The sequence below is a fragment of the Terrapene carolina genome, unplaced genomic scaffold (genome assembly GCF_002925995.2).
Source record: "Terrapene carolina triunguis isolate 2854851 unplaced genomic scaffold, T_m_triunguis-2.0 Scaffold95, whole genome shotgun sequence".
NCBI classification, from domain to species: domain Eukaryota; kingdom Metazoa; phylum Chordata; order Testudines; family Emydidae; genus Terrapene; species Terrapene triunguis.
This window is the reverse complement of record NW_020664446.1, coordinates 45,764,741-45,791,706: the sequence shown is the minus strand read 5'-3', so window position 1 is coordinate 45,791,706 and position 26,966 is coordinate 45,764,741. Positions and strand designations below refer to the sequence as shown.

At 37.3% G+C, this 26,966-nt stretch overlaps 1 protein-coding gene across 1 annotated transcript in view; it reads right to left on the bottom strand.

The window, feature by feature from the left end:
• The window catches only part of CTNNA3 (catenin alpha 3), a 968,742-nt gene that overhangs the window by 253,739 nt on the left and 688,037 nt on the right, over positions 1-26,966 (bottom strand). Inside the window, exon 10 of the mRNA XM_029911396.1 lies at positions 22,739-22,895. Coding sequence (XP_029767256.1) covers positions 22,739-22,895 — 157 coding nt within the window. The remainder of the gene's footprint in view (positions 1-22,738; positions 22,896-26,966) is intronic.

Sequence of the window (26,966 nt, the reverse complement as noted above, 5' to 3'; positions counted from 1 at the left end):
GGAGTATTGTGTCCAGTTCTGGGCACCGCATTTCAAGAAAGATGTGGAGAAATTGGAAAGGGTCCAGAGAAGAGCAACAAGAATGATTAAAGGTCTTGAGAACATGACCTATGAAGGAAGGCTGAAAGAATTGGGTTTGTTTAGTTTGGAAAAGAGAAGACTGAGAGGGGACATGATAGCAGTTTTCAGGTATCTAAAAGGGTGTCATAAGGAGGAGGGAGAAAACTTGTTCACCTTAGCCTCTGAGGATAGAACAAGAAGCAATGGGCTTAAACTGCAGCAAGGGAGGTCTAGGTTGGACATTAGGAAAAAGTTCCTAACTGTCAGGGTGGTTAAACATTGGAATAAATTGCCTAGGGAGGTTGTGGAATCTCCATCTCTGGAGATATTTAAGAGTAGGTTAGATAAATGTCTATCAGGGATGGTCTAGACAGTATTTGGTACTGCCATGCGGGCGGGGGACTGGACTCGATGACCTCTCGAGGTCCCTTCCAGTCCTAGAATCTATGAATCTATGGACAGAGGGTCCCGTCCACACACTGATTTGACCATATCAAGCAATTTAGAATAGTACTCTGAATTAAGATTGAATTAAATTGCATTTAATATACCACAATTTTGACATTCATATCACAAGCTTATTTTATACTTTTAAAGCCTCATTCTTTATTACTGGATCAGTGTAAAGAGTCCGTTTTTATCCTCCTATATGGCCTGATACAAAGCCCACTGAAGTCAATGGAAAGACACTCTCTGACTTCACTGAGCCTTGCATCAGGCCCCTAAATACTCTCATGCTTTGATTCAATAGAGACAGAATCACAATCTCTTGTAAGTGGATACGAACTGAAATTAAAAATGGTACAGGTTTACCCACAATGACCCGTTTAGCACAAACATGAGATTGTTCATATTGTTATGACAGATGTCTTAAAGTGGATACCATTAAAATGTAATATGTGCTGCTCTTCAGGGATTGCAGTACCCTGCTATCTCCTCTTTCAAAGAACAGGAAACTAGAAAGAAAAGTAACTAGAGTTACTGCAGGTACCTAGGGTGATGAGTATTGAGCTGTTATTTTAATAGTACTAATTATACCTACAGTATGTACTAATTATATGACAGCAGATTAAGGTAGTAGATAAAGTAACTATTCATTCAGTCAGCTGGAGGAGGAGGGGATGGGCTTTCATGCAAATTGATCAGATACATCTGAAGGACTACATTCATCAAACAACCTTATTCCCATCATAAAGCCTTAGACAGCTGTTATCACTAGACACATTATACAGATGGAAAGACCCCCAAATAACAATGCTTAGAGAATCATGGGCATGTTGACATCTACACAAAGCCATCTCCAATTTGTCACAGTTAATGCTGCTTAAGCATGGTGCAGAATGAACCTGGGATGACTGGCAAGAGAAGTCTTTTTGAGCATTAAAAAAGCTGTCACAGAAGTACCTGTTCTGAAATATTTTGAACCTAAAACCATGGTAAATGCAAGCTCACATAGGCTGGTGTTGGTGTTCAGCAGGATGATCACTCACTTGAATAATGCTTCTAAAGCACTGACTAAATCACCAGTGAACTAAGTCTTGTTCTCTCTCTCTGACCTCTGTTGCTGAGTTCCCTCTCTCTGACCATCACATGTCCTCTTCAACATCGGCTATGAGTCCCCCCACCCTCATGTCCTGTCACACTGCCTTTCACAGTCAATCCCCATGCTACTTGGGTCTCATTTGCTATTGATGTTCATCTCAGACAAGCCCATGGTGCTAGCCTCTACTCCGCACTTGTTAATTTTTTTTTAAACACCTTTGTGCTTTTTCCTATACTACCCCACTTGCTCAGGGTGTTCTCCCTGTAAATATCCACAAAGCTACCTTGTTATTCACCTTCAAATCCCTCTGCAAAACTCACTTTTGCCTTGATGACTACATAAAACTTGACAACGGTTAGGCTGCTAGTTTGCAGAGACTGATGCCTATCATGCTGATCAGTATTTTCTCATTGTTTACTTGTAATTTCCCATCTATCTGTAACCATCACATGTGTCTTGTCATATAATTGAATTGTAAGGCCCATTGGGGTAGACACCATTTTTTTGTTCTGTCTTTGTACAGTGCCTACCACAGTGGGTTCCTGGTTCTACAACCAGAGCTCCTAAGTCCTATGTTAATAATAACAATAATAATTAATAAAACAAGAACTACTAAGTGCTTACTGAAAAAAAGAAACAATCTCTATTGTTTTTGGTTGCGAGTTTCACTCATTAATATGTTGTGACTAGAAATCAGACAAGGCTATAAAACTTTGAAAGCCATATTACATACCATTACATACAGGATAGCAGTGATGGAAGGGAAGGGGAGATCTAGTGGCTTTAGAAAAGAAATGTTTAAAGGAGAGATATGGGAAAATCTAGGTGAACGTGAAAAATCTTGATTGGGAAATGCAAGTTCTCAGAGAATTGGGGGAAGATTTTTTTCTAATGACAAATATAACTTTTATTTTAAACTACACATGGGATAGAAACAATTTATTATAGAACCTATTCGTGATTCTGTTTGTGTGTTCACTTAATTAGTCTTAAAGACATTTCCCAGAGTATCTAAGAGCTTGTCTAGCTGGCACAGCAATGTACGCTAAAGGAATGTGATTTCTAAAGCGCACCAGCAGGTTGTGTAGTAACTTGTCCACGTAGATCCTGCTTGCATGCACTAGAAGTTCCCTAGTGCACATTAACATAGTGCTGTTTCAAACTGCTGTTTTGAAATAGCACTACATTAACACACACACACAAGGAAACTTTCAGCTTGCACCAGCAGGGTCTGCCTGGGCCACTTAGTGAGCAATATGTCAGCGTACTTTAGAAATCATACCCTTCTACTGTGTTGACAAGCCCTAAAACTCTGTAGAATCCAAGGAAAAGGAGGATTAAACAGATTCTATAGAATTGTGCTAAAACTTTCAAAAGCATCTAAATAACTTGGGAAACAAAGTCTCATTGACTTTCAGTAGAACTTAAGCACTTTTGAAAAATTTACTGTTTGCCTCTGCCCCCGCAGAATTCCAGTGATCTTAACTTTAGCTCACCCCAAGAAATGGTACCTTCCAGGTATAGTTCTTACTATGCCTTGGACAAAATGTGTGATAATCAGTCTTTAGAATATGTGATGATCAAAAACCTAGAACAAAGGTCAAATCATCAAACAACAGAGAATGAAACTGGAAATGATGAAAGATCCATTTACTCAAAATATACAAAGTTTTCAATAACCTCAGTTGACAATTCAACATTGTGGATGTCAATAGTTTACAGCAATAAACAGAAGCTTTATGTGGGATAGAGGTAAATTTAGGTCTAAAATGAGTGATGCACTTAGTATTAATGGTACACAGTAGAGCAATACAGTCTGTTTCCAGATACCGATTTAGTGTGGTGAGGGACAGATGATACCTAGTGAATTAGAACCCTTCTTTTGGCAGGAACAAGTGGCATGGAAAGAGTTGCATAAGCCATGTTACCTAGTCCTTATTCACATCCCATTTGACTGCTATCCAGAACCTGTCAGACGGTTCAAGTGAACAAGGTAACAAACAATTCTTCCTGCTGCCTACAGCTTCTGGCAACTAATTAGTGGGGCAACAATTACCCAGAAGTAATCAAAACATATAAGCCACACTGGGTAAAAATAGGAAGTTGGTTATTTAGTAACTTATTCCTTATTAAGTGCCAGAAAAATATTGTAAATTGTCATATTAGCTTTAGCTTTGGTTAATCAACTTGTTTTACCATGTATTGTGTTCTTGGTGCATGACTAACTTATTCCTGAAATCCTGTCATTTTGATATCATGGAATCTTTAAACTCTTACCATACAACTGAAAATGAATGAATCAGCATCAGCATGACACAAAGTGGCCCTGACACAGAGGTAATTCTGGGGGCTAGATGTTTTCTATTAAAATCTATCCACAAGACCTGCCTGAAGATCTAGTAACAATACATTTATGATTAGGAGCTCAGTTTGATCCTGAAATCATTCCTGAGCTTCTTGAGATGAGATTTAGGCATGCAAGTGAGTCAGCACACAGACCCTGAGAGAAAACTTCACCTCAATTTCCTCCAACATAACCCCATTTTAACCAACAGAGGGGCCCTGATGGGTCCCAGAGGGAGTAATGTCCATCTAACTTTGGTGGGAATGGTAGGTTAGTGTCATTTAGGGTAAAACTCAAATGTTTGCAATCCATATTCATCCAAATTTCAATGTTCCCAATTTTTTGCAAACCTTATACTTTTTTTTTTTTTTTTTTTTTTTTTTTACAGGGTTTGCAATTCTTGTTCATCTAATTCATGAATATCCAAAGCTTATATAAGTTCGCAAAACTGCTTAGTCTGGAACTTCTTACGAGGTTTCTAGAATTTCTGCTTTTGGTACTAGCAAGAAATAACAAGGAATTGATTTTCTTGTTGTACATTGGTATTTCCAGTTCCAGACCCTTCTGGAAAGATTTGGGGGGGGGGGGAACCAAACAATTCTGTGAACATTTCAGAACCTTAGAAAACATTTGCTTTGAGTTTGGTCTAAAAATGAAAGGTAGTTTCCGAGGCTAGAGGGGACTTTTTCCCCCCCGAACCAGTTTGCCAAGCTCTAGTACAAAACTACAATATATCAATGTATTTCAAAGAAGTACTTTGAAGATGATGCTTATTAGCAACCCTCAGTTGCCAGAAAAAAGTTACTGTTATCCAACAGTTACTGATAAATGGAAGGCAGATTTGCAAGGCAGCAACTAGGAAAGGAAGCGCTCGGACATGCCTTGCCTGGCTGCAGCCCTGCAAACCTGCCTGCGGTTGTATATACATAATACCAACTTGTAATCAAGAAATCTTCAGCCTTCCACACTCATGCCTCTCGAGGCAAACTGAAATCTTTAATGTTTAAAAGGCTATGAAAGAATATTAATTGTATTGCTATTTTGTACCATATCACTATGTGCTACCAGAGCCTAACAAATGAAATACAAATTGAAAATGATTTTTTTTCACTTGTTGCTTTAGTTTAATAAATAATGTTAAGTAAAAGATTACAAATGCAATGCCTTTGGAAAATCTTTTCAATTACAGGAAAGGCTACACATTTTGGCTCATATAAATTATAACCTTCAGTATAATGCAGCAACTACTACATTACCAAAGGGCATCCATCCAGCAAATCCCGATTCCAGCTAACACCATCATCTTAGCAAAATCATTCAGTGGCTCAGAGCCCAGCAATCTCTCTCTCTCTCTCTTTTTTAATATGCTACTTTAATAATATTAATTTGCTGTTTTAGACGTGGGAGTAGTTACATAAAATCCCCTTTGTAGTTTGTATATAAGAAACTGGACACAGCGGAAGTGAAAAATTCCAAACCTAAACATATAATTTAATAATTGGTCTTATTTCTTATGAGCAAAAATATTGATTTATACTAACAGACTGCTTAGAAACAACTAAACAAAATTACCTTGTTTGCAAATGATATAAACTACATATTAGTCTAATCTTGAACTCAATCATTTTCTATACAGTTTTTGATCTATGGTAATGAACACACATAACCAAGTTGGTTCTGAATTACTCCAGTGTCATTCGGAGTAACTCCCATGGAGTTACTTGCACTGTTATAATTAAACAGGATTTGGCACAATATTTTTTAAAAATAATTATTGTAGCAGAAAAAAATATTCATGATATAATCCAAAACAACATTTAAGTCTTATTTTATATTAAAGAAATAAGGACATGAAGAAAAATATTTAGAAAAACTGTATGTGGCTATGTATCATGCATAAACCAAATAATTTAAAACAAAATCTTTTCAGGAAAGTCTCTCTTGCTCTGTACTTATTTTCCTGATGTTTCTTGTTTTTTGTCGCTTTTAAACATATCTGTGATTTTGGTGATTTTTCAAATGTTAAATAGAATTCTTTTGAAGTTCAAATATGTGTTGAGCTGAAATGAAAAATGTGTGGCTTATAACCAATCTAATCTAACGAACTGATCTATGTCCTGTGCGTGCTGTCTAATTGTGAATGATGCTCTGGATCACTTTCATTCCTTTAGTCAGTGGCTCCCAACCAGTGGGTCATGATTCATTTTTGGGTCACAATCTAGTTCTAGCAGGATCATGAGCAGGTAGAACTTCTAAAAATACTTTAATGCAACAAAATGTGCAAGAAAAACGTACTTTATCACCACATCTACCTTCATGTTGTATGAAGAAAATACTGTCTAAAACCTTCTTACTTAGGGAATGATCATTTAACGTGTGTGTGCACACACGGGGGGGGAGGGGAAGGGGATAGTATAGTATAAATACTTATACACTTGATTATACTTTGTCAACTTAAGTTTCTTTTAGAAATATAAAAAATATAAAAATAAAACAAAATTTTATTATTTTCCAAAGCAAAAAATTAAAGGCCAGATTTTGATACGTTTATTTACATTAACAGTGGGACTATTTGTTGTATAAGGTAATGTTCAACAGTATCAAGGAGAATCATGACCGGGCCTATTATTATTACACACTAGAGTATAGGCTAGGTCTCAAATCTAAAGCACTTCCAAATCTCCCATTCAATCCAACCCCCGCATTGGCATTCCATATGTCAAACTACCACTAGTTGGCAGAGATTTAAAGCACTGCTGGTATGGATATTTATGGTTTTCTAGCTGTGACTGTTATACTACGGGTCAGCACAGCAGCAAGGTTATTGTGATTCTGTAAGGGTGGAGTTCCAGGATCAGGGATATAAAGAGAGATGGGACAGCATTTGAAGTGTGTGTCCTAAAAAAATCTCAGCTAAATTTAGAAAATGCCTTGAGTGTATCGGAGTTGGACAATATAGCATAGCTAAGTGAAAAATTAAATGTCACAGTGAATATCCTAGATGATACATTATAAGAAGCTCATTTTAAAATATGTGATAGGGTAGAATATGTCTGATGGACAGTGCATAGATACAGGTTGACTGTTTCAAGAAATGAAGTATTCATTTTGTGTGTTTGTGTAGCTGACTACCTCTCTTGGTCAGAATATTGATACATTGAACAATAGGGGATCAGTTAACTGGTTAAACCACTGTTACTGCCATGTATGGATCAGAGATATAGGAGGAGAAATCATATATGCTGCAGGCAACGCATGTACCAGGGAGCTAGAGAAAACAGCAATAGCATTATAAAAAAAGAGCAGGATGAACCAAGGATTAGAAAGGCTAAGGCACTTCCCTTTGGAGGAAGGGAATGGATGCACTGATGATAAAGGAGGGTAAAGTGATAGAGGGAGATGTATGGGGGAGGATTAGGGACTCAGTCCATGTTTGAGGGTAACACACTATCTATTGCTATTGTTTTTAAGAAGTTCAGATACAGGGAGTAACCTAGAACTAAATGTTTCAAAGTACCTTTTTGAAAATAAGAACACGGTGATGGAGAGACAAGGATCTGAAAAGAAATGGCAGTTTCTCACTTAACAGATCGGATCCCTGGGTGTACTGAGTCATAGCCGCTTATGTTAGTGACAGAAACATTGAGACTTTTTACTCCTAATAGTAGAGGACCTTAAGGATCCTAAATCCTACACTGCCAATGTGGCATCTGATCTGAAGGAGCCCCTGGTATTTCATTCCTGCACCCCTGAATCCACCAACTCTGTCAAATCACTGCAGTCCTGGTCTGCAGTTTCATTTGCTGAAGTATGCAAATTAACTGGGGAGAGTGAGTGATGACTGGCAGAATTACCTCTGCTGCCTGCAGCACGAAATGGGCACTGTGTGGAAATGTGACTTCTCCAGCATTGTAGTTTCCTGATCATCACCAAAATCAATGGGATACTTTTCATTCATGTCCTAATTAGTCTGTGAACCTTTGGAATTGATTGGACACAGTCTTCAAAAATTATTGCATTACAGACAGAGAAATGCCATTGAGTTGAGCATGAAGCCTGATTTTGCTCAACCAATAATCTCTCCAATCCTTCCAAACATTTAGATTTATTAGACTGTGGAATAGTCTCCTAGGAGCAGTTGTGGAGGCCCTGTCACATGGGACATTTGGACCTAGCCTAGTCAAAGCGAAATATATATTGATTAGGCCTGTCAAGCAATTAAAAAAAATAATCACAATTAATCATGCTGTTAACCAATTACCGAATACAATTTATTTAAATATTTTTGGATGTTTTCTACATTTTCAAATATATTGATTTCAATTACAACACAGAATACAAAGTGTATTGTGCTTACTTTATATTTATTTTTATTACAAATATTTGCACTGTAAAAAACAAAATAGTATTTTTCAATTCACCTAATACAAGTACTGTAGTACAATCTTGATATGAAAGTTGAACTTACAAAATTCAACAAACAAAATTGTACAGAATTATGTACAAAAAAAGCATTGAAAAATAAAACAATGTAAAACTTTAGCACCTACAAGTTCACTCAGTCCTACTTCTTGTTCAGCCAATCGCTAAGACGAACAAATTTGTTTACCTTTGCAGGAGATAATGCTACCCACTTCTTGTTTACAATGTCGCCTGAAGGTGAGAACAGGGGTTCGCATGGTATTGTTGTAGCTGGCGTCACAAGATATTTAGGTGCCAGATGCACTAAAGATTCATAGAGCAGGAGACATACAATTTTCTCCCCAGAAGTTCAGTCACAAATGTTAATTAATGTATTATTTTTAATGACCATCATCAGCATGGAAGCATGTCCTCTGGCACGGTGGCCGAAGCATGAAGGGGCATACAAATGTTTAGCATATCTGGCACGTAAATACCTTGCAACACCATCCAAAAAAGTGCCATGGAAACCCCTGTTCTCACTTTCTGGTGACATTCTAAATAAGAAGCGGGCAGCATTATCTCCCGTAAATGTAAACAAACTTGTTTGTCTTAGCGATTGGCTGAACAAACAGTAGGACTGAGTGGACTTGTAGGCTCTAAAGTTTTACATTGTTTTGTTTTTGAGTGCAGTTATGTAACAAAAATAATATCTACATTTGTAAGTTGCACTTTCACAATAAAGAGATTGCAATACTTGTATGAGGTGAATTGAAAAATACTATTTCTTTTGTTTATCATTTTTACAGTGCAAATATTTGTAATAAAATAATATAAAATGAGCACTGTACACGTTGTATTCTATGTTGTAATTAAAATCAATATATTTTAAAATGTGGAAAAATATCCAAAAATATTTAATAAATTTAAATTGGTATTCTATTGTTCAACAGTGAGATTAAAACTGCAATTAATCATGCTTAATTTTTTGAGTTAATTGTGTGAATTAACTGGGATTAATGAACAGCCCTAATATTGATACATTAGGAAGGACAAACCCATGTTGGCAAGGAGTTGGGCTATATGTATTAATAGGTGTTTTCATCTCTGATTTCTATGATTCTGTGAAAATTTGTCCCCCATTTAACTAACTAATGAACATACTGCAGAATTCACCAGTTGCTCTCTTTCTTCCTTCCCATTAAAGACCAGAATCTGACCGGGAATGAAGAGAAGACTGATCCTACCCCCACCTACCCCACCCTCCATGCAAGAGTCAGCCATAATTATAGCTCCCTCCCAACACCCCCTTTGGAGGTACAAAGCAGATCTGTCTGGATGTGCAAGGGAGACCACACTACCGATCCTAAGGGGTGACGCAGTAAGCATGTTAGATCCCCATCCTGCCCCATGCCAGGAGGCTGAGGCTGAATGGGGCTGCTTGCAAAGAAGGGTTGTGCCTAACAGATACAAGTGAGCTCTACAATTGCTGTAAGGTGGGAGAGGAAGTGGACGCAATTTTGATGTGTGGTAGGAAGGGAACAAATATTGAAAGGCAAAACAGAAGCTAGTTCTAAAGAGAGGAATTTATATGCCACATATTCACATTGCTGTAGCAAACCTCTCTTCTTTAGGATCATCAGGTGTATCCTCTAAGTATTTTGCAGTTTTAAATGTAGTATTTTGTATGTTAATCATATTTATCAGACTTCCTACACCACAGTGAACTACTAAAGAACTCCTCTTTGCTCTGACTATAGGCTCTTAATAATAATCGAGGATTACATCTCCGGCACTACTTTTGAAACGATGCAGAGCCAAACTCATTGCTGGTGTTATTTGGGGCAATCCCACTGAGTTCAGTGGAGCACTGGAAATTTACACCAGCTGAAAATTTGGTCCATTAGCCCCTACTTTCCAGGGGGGCACTGTATCCTTTCGCATACATAGCAAATGCCTTCTGAGTTACCTCCAGCTGCTCTCTCATACTATCCTGCTTTCTACTGCTCTCCATTTTCTTAATACTTTCCACGTATTAAAAACTAGTTTTTATAGTATATGAGTTTCTAATATAAGACTATTTCTGATCTAAGACTGCTGTGTCTCAGTTCCTGTGTCTACTGACTTCCATTATGATTCGAAAAAAACCTGTAACCATATACCTTTATTATAAGGGATATATTGCCAAGTGCCCATATGGAGGATTAGTAGGCTCTAGAGACGAATTTCAAACCTGTTCCAAAGGAGAATTTTAGAAAACTATTAGCACTTTGTCTGCATTTCAACCTTTTACTTTGCTTCCATTTCAGCATCTTCTCAACTACATTCAAGGAAAAAGAAACCCAACATTTTCCTAATTCTCGTTTGTCAATTGTTATAGTCAGTCATACAGCACTCGGCAGTTATAGCAAGGTCAATGCTGAGTCATCCATTCTCCCCCTTGGCAGTGCTATCTGATTCATGGCAACTCTTCAGTTAAAAATTTATTCCCGTCCACCTACACCTGAGACAGTCTGCATGTCTGTTAGCCCTACCACAGAATTTCCTCAACAGTCCAGGCCGAATACATTTATCTATTCTGAATAGTCTCAACCCTTTCCCAATCTAATTTCTATGAAGAGTAGAGTTTTGCAGTGGCACCATTAAAAAATGTTGTATTGAAGTAAACTTTATTTTTCGCACGATATTGAAAGTAGCATATTGTCAATCAGTCTACAAGCTTCCACATCTCCAGGCTTGTTACTCTATATTTAGCAGTGGAGAGGGTTTGGGCTGCGGGAGTTTTAATTAACAAAGAAAAGAAAAATTAAAAGAAAAGGAATAAAGCATAAATAATAAGTTCTCAGGAGAAAAGCAAATGTGTCTTGCTGAGGGAAACTCATATGGGATTTTTTTTTCTTTTCTTCTTTTATATAAACTTGCACATTAGCAGATGTGTGCAAAAATAACTATCTACAATTTCACCCACTAGCAAGGGTGGCAGGGAACATATTACTGAGCCATGTGCTAACAGGATAATCAGAACAATGGATCTCAGACAACTTCTACATATACTGAAGGACTACCTATGCAATAATGATACATACACATTTTGTGGTAGATTTAACAGGTATTGCTTTTTAACAAATTAAAAATTTTAGAGTTAGACATTCATATTACACATACATTTATCATACATCACAGACTGCACCCTTAACTCTGCCCCCTCAATCCAGCCTTCTCCACAAACCCCTCTACCAAGCTAATAACAATATTAGTTGTGGACGGTAGCTAAAGCAATGTGTTCTTTGCAAGGTGGTAGTTTGCTGCAGGTGATGATGGAAGGCTAACATCCCTAAAGGAGCAGAGTTATGCATAACATTTCTGACAAATCCCCAAAAGCACAGAAATGAAAATTTAAGGCATTTACAATACACACCCTCCACTTCTACAACTAAAAGCCCACACTTGACCCTCACCAAGTCTACCATACTCTACAGCAGAGGTTTTCAACCTGGGTCGGGGCACAGAATGTAATCTGGGGACAGGGGGCGTGAGAAGCTTTAGGGGCAGAAAAAACATACTGAGCACATTTTACTCCCACATATGAATAACTAGCAAAGCTGATTCCTCCAGACACATCAGATCCTCTGACGGCGCTGTGCATTGACTCTAGATGGCACTGTGCATTTTGACTGATTTCTGTTAAGCTTGCACAGAATTATACAAAGTCGTTGCCGTGTGTACGTTAATCCATTTGCTATGACGCAGTGTGCACATTTGATTGTAAGCATTGACCGCAATTGCAGTTTTGCTCTTATAACAATGGATTGTTGGCTCATTCATGCAACAGAAAAAATGGCTCCATCTGAATGTTTGAATGATTATTTTTAGTATTTAGTGAGAGTTGCATGTTGATTTTTTTAATCAATATTTGTATGTGTGTGGCGGGGACATAAACTACTATGCACACAAAGAAGGGGGGCATGATCAAATACGTCTGAGAACCACTACTCTACAGACCACTCACTGCAATGTTAACTCTGCCCCTTTAGGATGTTAGCCTTCCATCCCCACCTGTAGCAATCTACCCCAAGGACCAAAATATAAAGAGGAGCCATGGTGTGTATAACCCTGAAGTGGAGAATAAAGAAATTGAATGTGATGCTGATGGCAAGGGGAAGCCAGTAAAAGGATTAGAAAGGGTCTGGATGGGGCTAGAGTGGAGGGTAAGGTAGATTTTTGACAGACAAGCCCAGGGACATGATGTGTGGGAGATCAGAGAGGAGAAGGCTGCAATAGTTAAATTAATGAAGATTTGGGCAAGGATATTTACAGTGGAATGGATAATGGATAGATTTTGGAGAGGCATCCCTCAACACAAATGGCATATCACAGAACAAACTATAAAAGAAACTTCATTTTCAAGGAGACAGATGTTAAGAGACAGGCTCCTGCTCAGAAGTGAAAACAGTACTCTCGAAAAACAAAACACTAGTTTCTGTTCCTGCAACAGAAGCCAAAAGACAATAACAGGTTTTGAGAAATGTTTAAAGCATCTTATCTCCTCTGCAAGTTTAGATATATCAGGCAAGAAGTGTGCATTCTAGAAGTCTGAATCTGAATGAGACAACAAAAAAACAATCACAGGTCCTGCCAATCCTAGACACATTCAGCATTGCTAATGCTTGTGTTACTTAAAATACTGGTATAAGTTATGTTAAGCTATAGACGAGATCATTAAAAAAAATGTGGTTTTTGTCTGCTAGTATTTAAAAGATAGCAGCCAAGGTAGACTATTGTTTACATGACTGGAATTCTAATTTGAATTTTCTATATTTATAACAGTTTAGAGTCAGGAGAGGTGAATATATAACTATTAATGTAAGAAAGCTTTGACAATTATTTTCCCTCACTCACATTCAAATGTTAATACCAAATATTTTGATTAAAGGATGTAAAATAACTTAAAAAAATCAACAATAGAAAATGAATACCCCCAGTTGTGTTTCTGCCATACCTTCCCCAGTTTTGAATATATATAGCTCATAAAAAGAGAAAGCAATAGTAAAATAAGAAGGAAAAAGACAGTTTACTTTAGCCCCCCAAAAATTACAAAATTACAAACTACAATCAAAACTAGAGTTTCCTGGGAATATATGCATCAGTATATTCAATTTACTCATTTCATTCTAAAAAATTTCACATTATCATGATAAGTAGCTGCATCTCTCTTTTACATTAATGTCATTGAGTTATAAAGATTAATACCCACATTTTTCCTTGTGTAAATTAGCTAACCAAAACCAATAGCCTGCAATGGATTCTCTGTTATTTGAGAACTAAAGCTGTACCAGGGCTATGAACAATGTCATCATCATTTATAATATATGATAATCACAGTGACTTTTTAAAAATATAATTCATTAATTGCATTCTTTACTTTGCAAATAGCATGTATCTGTTTGAATTTACTTGGATTTGGATGTCCTCTTGGCTTGTTCATTAAACTCCTAATTTTTTTTTTTAAGAGCTTCTATTTCTGCTGGGGGATGGGGTTAGAGATGAATTAACACTGGGGAGTAGGAAATTCACTTTAGGAATAAAAATAAAACAAGACAAAAGTAGCAAAATTCTCCAAGTTTCTGAACATCAGGAAATGGAAGAAGTCCAAAAAAGTCATAGAAAAAAATGCTAATATTTAGTGGGTTTAGAAAAATATGGCTCATTCAGTAATCCTATTCTTCTTTAGTTTTTACTAATATTTATAATTGTTTTTAATAATCAGTACCAAATTAGTTTCTTTTTTTATTTCCTGTAGGTAAAAAACATTGATTCTCTTTTCCTAGTTTCCTTTCTCACTCTGTCACAAGGTCCAGATACTTTCTTTATTCAGCGGACACCAACGTATTTTTTTTAAATAAAGGATTACATTCAGAATGAGAGCAAGTCATTAATTTTGTTCTGTGTGTCATGTTTCATTTCAACTATCCCTGTTGTGTGTTAGGAAAGACTAACACCCACCAGAGCCCTAGGTTGGATGTGGGGTGACCTCTGGTAAGCCTTTAGTATGTATGCAGGTTCTTTCATTGTTTTTATATGGATTTCCCTGTAATTCTTTTACCTTAACAATAAATGCAGTTTGCTTTGCTGGCTGGTAACTGCTGTACACGGTTATAGCCCTTGGAGAGAGGTTAACCACTGGTGCTGGATCCCAGTCAGACCCTCTAAGGAAATCACAGTGAGGTGCAGTTGGACTGCAAGTATAAACTGCCAGTATGGAGGGGGAGAGACATGAGTCTCTGCCCGCAAGAGGTGACAGCTGGGAGCTGGAAACCTTAAGAGGGTGCCCTTGAGGAAAAGCAGGTAGGGGGAGGGATCAAAAGTCCAGTTAGCCATGAAACTGTGAAGAATAGCATTGCAGGATTGGATGAGGAATCTGGATTATTAAGATTCTTATTAAAGGACAAGACACAAAGTCAATTATCTAATTTTAATGAAGATATTCAGGGATACAGGTTAAAATGTGACACTGATGATCTTTATTTTAGCTCGCCTATGCCACTTTTGTTCCAAGCTTTCCTGGTCCCCTCAACCCACTACAGCAACTCCACCCAATTCCCTCTGCGTGATCTAATGATATTTGAGCATTAGAATTCAAGATTACACCCATGCTCTATGTTCTAAAGTTTTCTCACACACTGATTTGAACTACAGTTTTTCATCCTTGTTGAAAACAATATGGTATCTGCTCTTACGTACTTAAGGGATACACTTGAACTGGTTTGCACAGAAAAACAAAACACATGACATAATATTTTGCCCTACATATTTAAGATGGAGTTTTATAATAATATATAAGACAATAGGAATCTTCCCAAATAAACAGCTGATGTGGTCAGAGACAGAACTTAAGTACATGCTTAATTTTAACCATTCACTTAAGTCCCATTGAAGTCAAACTTAACCTTTTCCTTTGCGCCTGATTATAAACTCCCCTGGGAGTTAGGTACCTAAATACCTTTACAAATCTGGGTCTAAGTGCTTTGCTGAAAGTGCTTTAGTGCTTTGCTGAAAGTAGTACCTAAAGAAGCTGCTCTAAACATTGTTTACCATAACTATATGAATTTTTGCTAAGTCACTGGAGAAATTACTTAGTCACTGTTTACTTACTTACGAGCCCATGCCTATGTATCCTTGGTAGTTAAGCTACAGTATCTGCTTTTACTTAGTGTGAAGAATTATGAACAATGCAACTGTGCTCAGCCAGATGGCATAATACACATTAAAAGAATAGGGCTTCTATTCTTTCCAGGTTAGTTTCCCAAAGATTTATGAACGTTTTTTTTCCTATTAATATAGCAAACTTTAACTTATGTTCTTCTTGTCAAATTTTTTTGAAAGCTATTTGAAGCATGCAATTTAAATTAGATATAAGTATCTAATTAGGCCAAAAAAATGTTCAATGAATTCAAAAGGCAAATTTTAAAACCCAGCAGATTTCACACCAGGAGATAAAGAGCTGAACACTTTAACAAATTAGAAAATGGACTCAGTTTTTCCTCACATTAACATGTATAGTACTAGATATAAAGTTTTTGGGACCACTTCAGCAGAAAATCCTTACATATTCCTGAGCTCTGTAAGCCATGGAAAGGCTCAGATGCTGGTTCCAGAACAGGCTGATCAATCCAGGCAACATTTTTGACCTTCTCTAGAAGGGCAAAATAATACCAGGCTGTACACATCTGTGCCAGGGAGATGTGAAGTTACTTGGAGGAGAATCGTTCATAAAATAAGTTACACGCTCTATTCTGCAATTATTTATGCTAGACCCAGTCCTAAAACAATTGCGGGGGTTGTGCCACCTGTCTGAGCAAGACGAGTACTGCTGGCATGCTGTTAAGCAGGACTACCCTTCTTTGTTCAATACCCTACTTTGACCAAGTATAATTAGGTATTTACATTGAAGCACATTTCCTCGTGTTCCAAAAGCCTCAGAGTCTGACTTACAAAGGTATTTAGGTGCCTAACAATTACAGACAGGTGCTTAGTGGGATTTTAAAAAGTGTCTAAGTTAGGTTCCTGACTCTCATTGAAAAGCCCACCCCCTGCAAAAGAGCTGTACAAATCATTTTTCACATACAGTGAAACTGATAATTTTTGGTTTTTCACCAGATTTATTAATTACAAAAATAAGAAACACCTTTGTGAAGATTTTACAAAAGTCAGAACAAAATGTAATTTAATGAAACTTTTGCAAATTATGGTGATTTTGTAAAGTCAAACAAAATTTCACACTACAATTTTGCAAAATGTGTAACATTTCATGAATTCAATCAACAAATCCCACAAATTTTACCCAGTTTTGATTTGATGATAATAGGTTATTAATAATTCAGTGGTCAAATGCAGATTGTAAATTTTTTGCTCCATGTCTGTAAAGGAGTATAAACACTGCAGCAAGAGCACAGAAGAGTATGTGACCCTCACAGCTTAAAACTGCATTGTCCTCTCATATATTTCTAAGTCAATTTATTGTGGGTTTTGGTATATAAGCTTTCTTGCATTAGTAAAGCAATATTATTGTTTCATAAGCTCTATCCTGCTCTAAATCCCCTCTGCACCTGTTAGCCTAGGAAGCCTGCTGCAATGCAAAGCCATACAGGCTATTCCACAAGGAAAGTCCTCCTTCCTTGCAGCAAAGTCATAGCATGCTAGCACATGCTATGACCTCTTGACACAGGTGCTATGAGGAAACAAGTTCTTCCCCTGTCAGACAGGAAGTGGTAACAAATTTTAAAAGATCACATGCCCTGAAAACATCATCTGCCTAGTTAAATTCTGAGTGAATTTAAGCCAAGAAGAACGGAGGAACATTGGGTTAAATATTTCCCCTCTTACTGCAAAACAACAGGAGGGAGGTGGGGGCACGGAAGTCTCAGTAGTTTTGTACAGGAGATGCCATACACCTCTTACAGCCATCCTACAGCTATAGTGATCAGTAGGAGACATCCCTTCACCCAACACAAAGTTGCTGTTTTTTAAAAGAAGAACAACAAGCTCAGTAATTTCTGCTTCCTTCCACCTTTGATGAAACCACATAGGAGTCTATATACCTGTAGATTGAGGAACACTATTGCAGATATTTATAAACTACCTGCATCTCAATTTAGGTTTCAACTTAATTTCGTGCACCAATGTGGTGCATGCGCATTCTGGAATGCTATATATCAATTTGTGTAGATAAAGCCCTAGAGGGCCAGGGCCAGCTGTGGGTAAGTGTAGTGAGCTACTTTAATGGGTGATGCATTCTTGGGCAGGATTTAGACATAATTTTGAAAGAAAGAAAAAAGAAAAAGAGAGAGAGAAAGAACACATGCACTGGAATCCCAGGCCTTCATCCTCAGGTCTGACTTCCCTGATCCCCATGGCAACAAAAGGCTAGTTGTGGACCCCCATGTAGCTGGTTCTACACAATGCAAGGATTTTTCTACAGAGAGAATCACCAGCTGACCAAGTATGCTAGTTTTCCAACCCCTTTGTGTTGATGAAGGGGCACAATGGAGCCAGAATGTGGCCAGGGATCTGGCTCCATGCTCCTGCACAAACTTGGGACTGCTTACCATTGGCTAGCTCTAGCTACTGCACGAGGTGATGAGCCATTTAAATGACTCTTCCTTAACTCAGGAACCACACTTACTTAGATCCAGCACCAGTGGAAATTCTAGCAGACCCCATTTTCTTTTTCCTGTGGTGTCTGTTCATTTCTACTGGTGGACAAGTAGCCCCAGGAATGAAGAGGTTCATAGTCTAGTTTTGTGGTCTGAAATGGTTTTAAATGAACTAACTATAAATAATATTCTTCTGTAAGGGGCAAATCCAGCTCGCACAACTTCCTAGTACTGGGGCTGTTATAGTTCTGCTGCATAAGTGTGTGTGAGCTGTTCAGGAGTATAGAATGGAGCTCAGCTCTCCAGGAGCCTGTGTAGGAGCACACAAGTGGTGGGTGAAGGCAGGGTACAGGTGGGAAAGGAAACGTGAGACCAGAGCAAGTTAAACCACTGTTAAATGGATCCTCTGGTCTCTCCATCTCTACCCTTTTTCAGGGACACGTTACAGGGTATTCAGCCTTTGGGTTACAATAACCTCTATGAAGAACCTTGGCAGCTGCATCACAGGGTTGAGGGTTCGGGGAGAAGGAGCTTGTCTTTGCATGTCCCCAGCTATTTGGGCTCTGTGTTGGACTAATGATCTGATCCTAAAAGCTGGAAACTGTAGCTATTCCTCAGCATCTTTTTACATTCCTAATATATCATCACAGTAAATTGCAATGGTCATTAAGCATCTTACACAATTTAGGATACTGTATTTTTAGGCCCCAGTTCACAAAGAAAGATTTAGGAGGTTAGGTGCTTTGCTTCCATTACATTTTCCATTTAAGTCAGTGAGCAGAATTTATATGCACTTTATTACAGAATCATAAAATGCACATATCAGCATGAAGATTTGCTTGCAGATATCAAAGTCTAGAATGTATTTCATTTTTTGCTGCAGAACATATTCAATTATTTAGAAATATTTAAAGTGTCAGGGGTTTTCATTTCTCACAGTTATTTTCCAAGAACTTGTGGGAACTCTGAAAATACAGTTTCACTAAACTGTTTTTTTCTTAGATCGCATAAATGCTGATATACAGTATCCTGGGGAATTCATATTTCACATTGCATATAGATAGCACGTAAGATAACAGGCATTGCTACTACAGAAGGATCCAGCCTTTTCAGTGAAGTAAATGCATTTGCTATGTATGAAGCTTGAAAGTGCATATGCTGTACAGTACAGTCACACCTGGCTGTGCTGGGCTTGGGTTTCCCTTATATCGATGTATCTGAAAGATTTCATTATCAGCTAGATATGTCATACGTGCTATATGATGAGGGATTATATAACATATAAATAGATACACACTTAATAAAATGGTTTCACGAACAGATAAGGATTAACTAACTAGCTGTTTCTTTGTGGAACAACCAACGTGGAATTATCAGCTGCAGAATGGACTTCATACTATGTAAAATACAGAACTGTACACACATTATATGTGCAGAAAGTGATCACATCACCCAGGAAAAGCAACACTGGGATTAAATATCCCATTTAAGGAAACAGTGAAAAAACAACAGCAGAAAGAATCAGAGCTCAGGGAAGGAATTAAGCTCAACAGCCCTAATTCAGCAGGGCATTTAAGCATATGCTTAAATCCATCCCTATTCCAGGGAACACTTAAGCACACGCTTAAAGTTAAGCCTGTGCTGAAATTCCATTACATTCAATGGAACTTAAAAATCTTTAATTTAGGGATGGCTTAAATACTATCATGAATGGTGATGGGTTGTTGATTCTAGCCATACGTGAGAGTTAATCTTCTAGGTAGTCTCAAGTACAGATGTTGTAGGAACCCAATATATCAATTTTTCCCTAGCTGTTGTGGATTTACCAGTATGTCATTTTTCTTACCTTGGGGCCAGTCCATAACTTTCATTTTGTATAGAATAATACACACAAATGTAGTTTTAAAAAAGGTGAAATGTTAGATAATGTTATTTTTACTGCATGAAATATATTGTGCAAGATCAACTAATGCATCCCAAATTTAAAAAAAACCTCTGAACTCTAGTGCAATATCTTTTCTGATAGGATAGATACAAGATAATTTTTAATAAAAACCTTATTCAAACAGAATACTGTCAAGGAATGTGGAACTTCATGTTACAGACAACAACTTTAAAACAATTCATATTTTATCCCTTTTCTAAATTAAACTCCGTAATGCCACTTGATGAGCCACTATGTGCCAATAGAGCACTATGTTGATTAAAAAAATTAGTTAATAATTAAAATAATGTATTTGTAAGTAGACGTGTCATATGATTTTTGAAATAGGGCTATATCCATGATTCTCTTCCATGGCACAATATAAATATAATGTGAACAGATACTGCTGCTGGTGGTGGTTTCATGGTAAAGATTACGAAAGCTGGAGATAGAGCACCATTCCTGAACTTCCCTAGTACAAATTTACTATTGCTTGGTGAGGAAATGCCCCTGGTGATGTCCTTCAAAAATACCCTATCCCTGAAAAGAAGCAACACAGGTAAAAAAATCCCTCAATAAAATTATTTTGCCAGGAGAGTGGGGAATTTTCTGCCTCCAAGCACAAAATTAGGTCGGCTCCATTAATGTCCTAGTACCAAGAAGAGTGCTGTTTACTCAAGAGGATTCTACTTACAGCAGGTTCCAATTTCCATAGTGAATGTGTTGTTCCCAAAGGGATTAGGAACCTTTGTAAGGCAGTGATTATCCAAGCTAACTCCCTTTATAATAGAGTTGATCTATCTATTCAATAAATAACCACTTACAATGGTTTCAAATTACTGTAATTCCATTGACATCAGCGAAACTCCTCCTGCTTTACACTGCTGCACAATCCAAATCGGTCTCAATGAATGGCATGGGGAACCCTGGCTGTACTCACCAAGATAGTTTTAGGCTTGGCACAATGTACACCAACAGTAAGAAAATAGTTAAATTTTACTCAGATATGCTGGGTCAAATTATGCCTTTATGCCCTAGCAACTCTGTTGACTTAAATGGAGCTGCATAGGTGTCAGAGATGGAAGAATACGGCCCATAATATGTCAGAAATGAGATAACTAGTTTGTATCCTCTGTTTAGATGCTGAATACTCTTATTAATGCAATAAATCCAGTTTAATATTGAATATATCTTTAGTGAATACTATTTTAAAGTACATTTTTCATGACCAGATATTTATATATCCTGGCAATACAAAATGGAAATGTGGAACTAGAACAGTACCTCTGGTCATTTAGGAAGCATTTGAAAAGTATCTTAGCATGAATGTGAAGCTTTAAAAGAGTGAAAAAGCTATATGAACAGGAAAAACTCAGGGGAAGCATATTATTTTATTAACTGTTTTCTTTGTATTTGTTTCTTTGACCAAACAGGTCTGCAGCCTAATTTATACATTTTGATAAGAGAACTCAAATTTGCGGGCCCAATTCATTGTTATACCTTGCTACACCTTGTGTAGTCATTTACATCAGTGCAAATAAAGTCAAAACAATTCCACTTCGATCAGGCATCTTTGCACTGACCTTGTTCTGGTGTGCATGATTACACAAGGTGCACGGCAATGGTGAATCAGACCCAGCAGTGCTCAGGAATCACAAGGCAAAAATCAAACCTGGCTAAACACCTGTGGGAGAATTCTCTTTGCAAAAGGGAATTTTCCAGTGACACAGAGATGGAATAGCTGTTCTTACACTTCCTTCTCCCCTAGTATAGGCTAAACTGTCTGGGTGCTAGAATCTCTGTGCCTGGCTACTAGAATAACATATTTGGGCTTTTGGCAGCCCATGAAAGATAAAGTAACCCAAACATTGATCTATACTGAAATTACTGGACAAACTGATCACATGAACCCAATAAACAGTTCTCTACTAAGGAAACACTTAGGCCTGGTAATTTTTATTTACCAGTAAGTAATGAGAACAACCAGTTAACTTTCATGAACACAGTATATCAAATCTTCCTAATAGTATTTTGTAAATCCAACATCAGGATGGTAGTTCTCAAGTTTACCCAGCTGTAATTAAAAGAATTTATCACCAGCTGGAAACTTGTGGCTATTTGTTTTATATAAAAATCCTACAAGTAACTAAGCACATGCCCCAAGAGACTGGCAAATTCCTTAAAAACACTTCACCGAGAAACTGGTTGCCAAAACAAGGATTTGGCTCTAGTAGCAGTCATGAGTACACTGGGATTACGATATAAATTCTTTATACCTTGCTGTGGCTTTGGCTTTGTGTGAGTACTACATTTAGACCCTTCTGAGGTACACTACATCATTTTTTTTTTTTTTTTTTTAGTGAGGGGCAGGAATGGGCTTGTTAGCTGAGTAAAGTATTTGGACATCCACTTTCAGTTGGCTTTTTAAACACTCACAAAAATAATTTTATTTAAGAATAGACTGTGCACTAATCAGCAATTTGTTTTTAAAAATGTGTAAGACATCCAGAGCCTATCTGAAAATGTTTCTGAATCCCAATAAGAACATTTCTTTATAGTCACAAAACCTCGAAGATTACACTTCAAATGCCATATTGCACCTTGCCCAAGCATGGAATGAGAAGAAGGGTGCTGTGTTGAGACATAATACACGAAGTCTATTAAGAATATTAATTTTAATCCTTACTCAGACTAATCTCCCACTGGTTTCCTGTTGGATCCTAGGGAAGTGAGAATATACTTAATTCCCTTTTTAAAAAATGAAGAACAGAGAAGTTAAAATAAAAAAAATCTGATTCTGAAAATTAACATACCTGATACAGCAAGAAAATCGTCAATGCTTGTAATGTCATCCACAGCTTCAGTAAGAACATGTATGCGATTCTCCCATGTGCTCTTATATATTTCCATGCTGTTTTTTACCACCTGGCTTTTTGGTCTGACAGCAAGAGCTAAAGCTGCATTAATAACCTGCAGAAAATAAAATTATATTCTTGATTTCATCTGAACTAATAACTAAAATGCATAACAGATAATAAGGCAGTATTTCTGTTTTCTGAGCCTTAAAGATATTCATCCTTTCCTTATATTCAAAGGAGGAATACTTGTCAAATATTGTACATGTTAACCTTCCTGTTAACTGAATTACAGTTCAGTTGTAATTTTAATTGAATAGGACTACAAAATATTCTTTAATTGGAGAATTTGTAACATAAGCAATTCTGTTTAGTAACATGCAATCTATTTTTGTCAGTATAAGATAGTTTCAAAATATTTTGATGTACAATCCCACTTTATTAGGTACAAATAAGCTTTTACTACATAATACAGAATCAGAAAGATGTATAAGGTCACTACAGTTTGGGGTTTATAAACCCTTAAGAGTAGCACCTATGATACTGTAAATTACCTTCACTGAAGTTTTCAAGGCTTAGACATGGTATAGGGAGGTGTATACCAGCACAAGATATCATATTATCCCTGCTATGTATTCATCAAATGAAGAAAAAAAAATCAGAGCACCAAACAAAAGACACTTGAAAAATTAAACAACAAAATAAAGGATCATATTCTACATCTCAGTGTAATATGCTGGCAAAGTAGATTATGAGAAAAACATACAAATTGGAAAGAATTCGCAACTCTGCTCCATTGTGATCAAGTGGTTATAGCTGAGCAGTTCCTGGTTCTAAATTCAGCTGAAATGCCTTCTCATTGCATGATCTTAAGGAAGTCTCTTGACCTTATGCTGGAGTGTACCCAGGGGAGTAATAAAAAAAACTTGCACTAAAGCTGATATACTCCTTCCCTGTTTTAAGTGTTTTAAAATATTTCTTCCCTAGGCACAAAGAGCATATAAAATTTAAAGTAAAAATACATACTAAATGTATAATATCATCAACTTTTGCAGGAGGAGGGAAAAAACACCACAGAATCCTGAACTTAGTTCCTGGCGGACAAAAAGTTTCTCATTTCACATGTACATGAATTTCAGATGAAGAAGTGTAGAAGAGCGTCCCACCGGCCAGCATGTCCTGACATGGCTGGGTGAGGCATAGTAAGCTTTCCTCATCTAGCAGCCCTGCAATGGTTTGCTTCTTGTCTCTCAGCCCTCCAACCATGTCAATTAAAGGCTATGTCTGTTGTGAGCTAGGCATGTGGTTCCTAGCTTGTACAGAAATACTTGTGTTAGCTTTCATCTGATCTAAAAATCGTAATGTAGCCATGGTTGCACAGGCAGAGGTGGCAGGGACTAGCTTCCCCAAATACATACCTATGGGGTCCAGGCATGTTTGTATTCACGGCAGCTAGCCTGTGCCACCACTCACCATTGCCTGTGCTACCACAGCTGCACTACTGTTTTTAGCACGCTAGCCATGCCTCCCAACCTGTCAAATGGCTAAAGCAGAACATCCCCCACAGGGCTCCCCACTGCCCCCTCCCCACCAGCTCCCCCACATGGATGCTCACCACAGGTCTCCCTCCTCCATGGCTCTCCTCAGTTCTCCTTCCAACTGACTCCTATCAGGCCCTTCCATGAGAACACGAACTCCCAACCTCTTCATTCCTAGGTCTCCCCCTCCCAGATGAGCTTTCTCTCTTTTATACAGTATCCTGATCCATTCACAGCTGTATCCAATAACTTCAATTAAGCTACTCAATCAGGACCAGCTGGAAGATAGCTGCTTCATCACAGGCAAAGCTGAGCCTGACTTCCCTTGGCGGGCCAGCCAGCATATGACAAGGAGTACATTGGTTAAGGAATAAAATAGCAAAATATACTATAATAGATGAACTATGAACAAGTTTATTACTAATATATATGACCTACTGTACTAACCTACAGTATGGCAGTGCTACATTGTACATTAGGGAGGCAATCTTAAATAATACCCAATAAATGAATAAATATGTTAAAAGACCTGTTTCATTGTACATGAAGGAAAAGCAATGAAGAGGTCTCCATGCTATTCAAATTACTACTGAACCATTCTGTAGATTTCCAATAAAAATCTCCCTACCTTGACTTTTCACTAGTGTAAATCAAATTCTACCCAAAATTGCTGAATATAAAAAAGGGACTGTTATTAATGCGAATTCACCCTCTCCCCTTGATTTTTGGCTTACTAATTCCACAATTATATTATCTGTTTATATTATATTTCAAGCTCGTTGACACAGGGATTTTTGCCTTTCTATATACCAGTGTAGCACCATCAACAGCTAACAAGCAATAAGTGTTTATTAAACTTTTCAAATTTAGAAAAACATAGTTATACAATTTTAAAAAGGGCAACTGATTTAACTCTGATAAAATGTAAGAACAATGCACTAAGGGAAATAATGCCAAAAACCTGAGCAGTTACAGTACAAAAGTCTTCAGATCTGAATGTTTTTGTTTAAAATCATGATGTCCTGTGTTTTCAACAAAAAATATCTGCCAATAATTAATTGCTTGATTAACAATTAAGATGACATGGACTCTTCACAGAAAAAAATACTTTACTGAAGCTAAAGCTGGTGATTTTATTATTAAGCAGCCCTTGAAATAATTACAAAAAATGTAGTTTCCTTGCATGTAGTGCTGTACAGATTTGTCATTCAGAGTGTAAAGAAAACTCTTGATTTCATGCAACTTCCTTTAAACAAAAACAATGACTTTAGAAATTATAGGTTGTTGTCACAGCCTTCTCTGATGCCAAACAAGGACTGCCCAAGCCATATTTATTATATTCTATTAGATGTGGGTCACTTCAGAGCAGGCATTCTCAAAATCTGAGCTCATGACCACCTTGCCCTTCTCATATGCCTAAATGGGAGGGGGTGCATCTTGCAAGATCTCAGCACATTTAGGAGGGAGGGCTTCTCAGTATTGAAAATGCGAAGTACCACTTTTTTAGCACTAGCTAACTCCTAGACAGTGCTAGAGGGGAAAGTGAGTAAGCTAGCTATAAAATTATCCACATTTAATATTTAGAATATAATAATGTCACAGAAATAACATTGGTAACTTAGATTAAAGGTTGCTTTAATGCACCTTTTCACGTGATTGCAAACACTAAAAAAGAAGTAAATCACCAGTCACATTCCAGCCAACATAATGCCAATCGCCACGCATAATGACAAAAATACAAAAGGAATCCTACAAAAAGTGGAAACAGACAAATTACTAAGGATAAGTACAAAATAATAGCACAAGCAGTTAGGGACAAAATCAGAAGGGCTAAGGCACAAAGTGAGTTGCATCTAATTAGAGAGAGAAGAAGCAATAAAGAAGAGGTTCTGTACATACATTCAGAACAAGAGAAAGGTTCACTACTTAGTGGGGAAGGAGAGCTAATTATGGACCAACACTAAGGCTAAAGTGTTTAATGCTTACTTTGCCTCAGTCTTCATTTAAAAAGTCAGTTGTGACTAGATGCTTACACAATTTATATTAACAAGGTGGAAGGAATATAAGACATAATAGGGAAAGAACAGGTTAAAGAATATTTAGATAATGTATAGGTATTCAAGGAGCAAGAGCCTGATGAAATTCAACCCAGAGTACTTAAAAGAATTAGTTGAAGATATCTCAGAATCATTAGTGATTATCTTCAAGAAATCATGGTGGACAGGGAATGTCCGAGAAGACTGAGGAAGGACAAACATAGTACCTGTCTTTAAAAAGAGGACCGGGGGAATTATAGACCAGTCAGCCTCACTCTGATACCTGGAAAAATACTGGAGCAAATTATTAATCAATTTGTAAGCACCTAAAATATAACAGGGTGATACACAATAGCCACCATAGATTTTTCAAGAAAAATCATGCCAAACCAACCTAATTTTCTTCTTTGACAGGTTTACTGAACTGAATGGGGGAAGCAATAGACATGATATATCTTGCTCTTAATAAGTCTTTTGATACAGTCCCACATGCCATTCTCATAAGCAAACTAGGGAAATGTGGTCTAATTTACATTACTATAATGTGGATACAAAACTGGTTGAAAGACCGTACTCAAGGAGTAGTAACCAATGGTTCGCTGTCAAACTAGG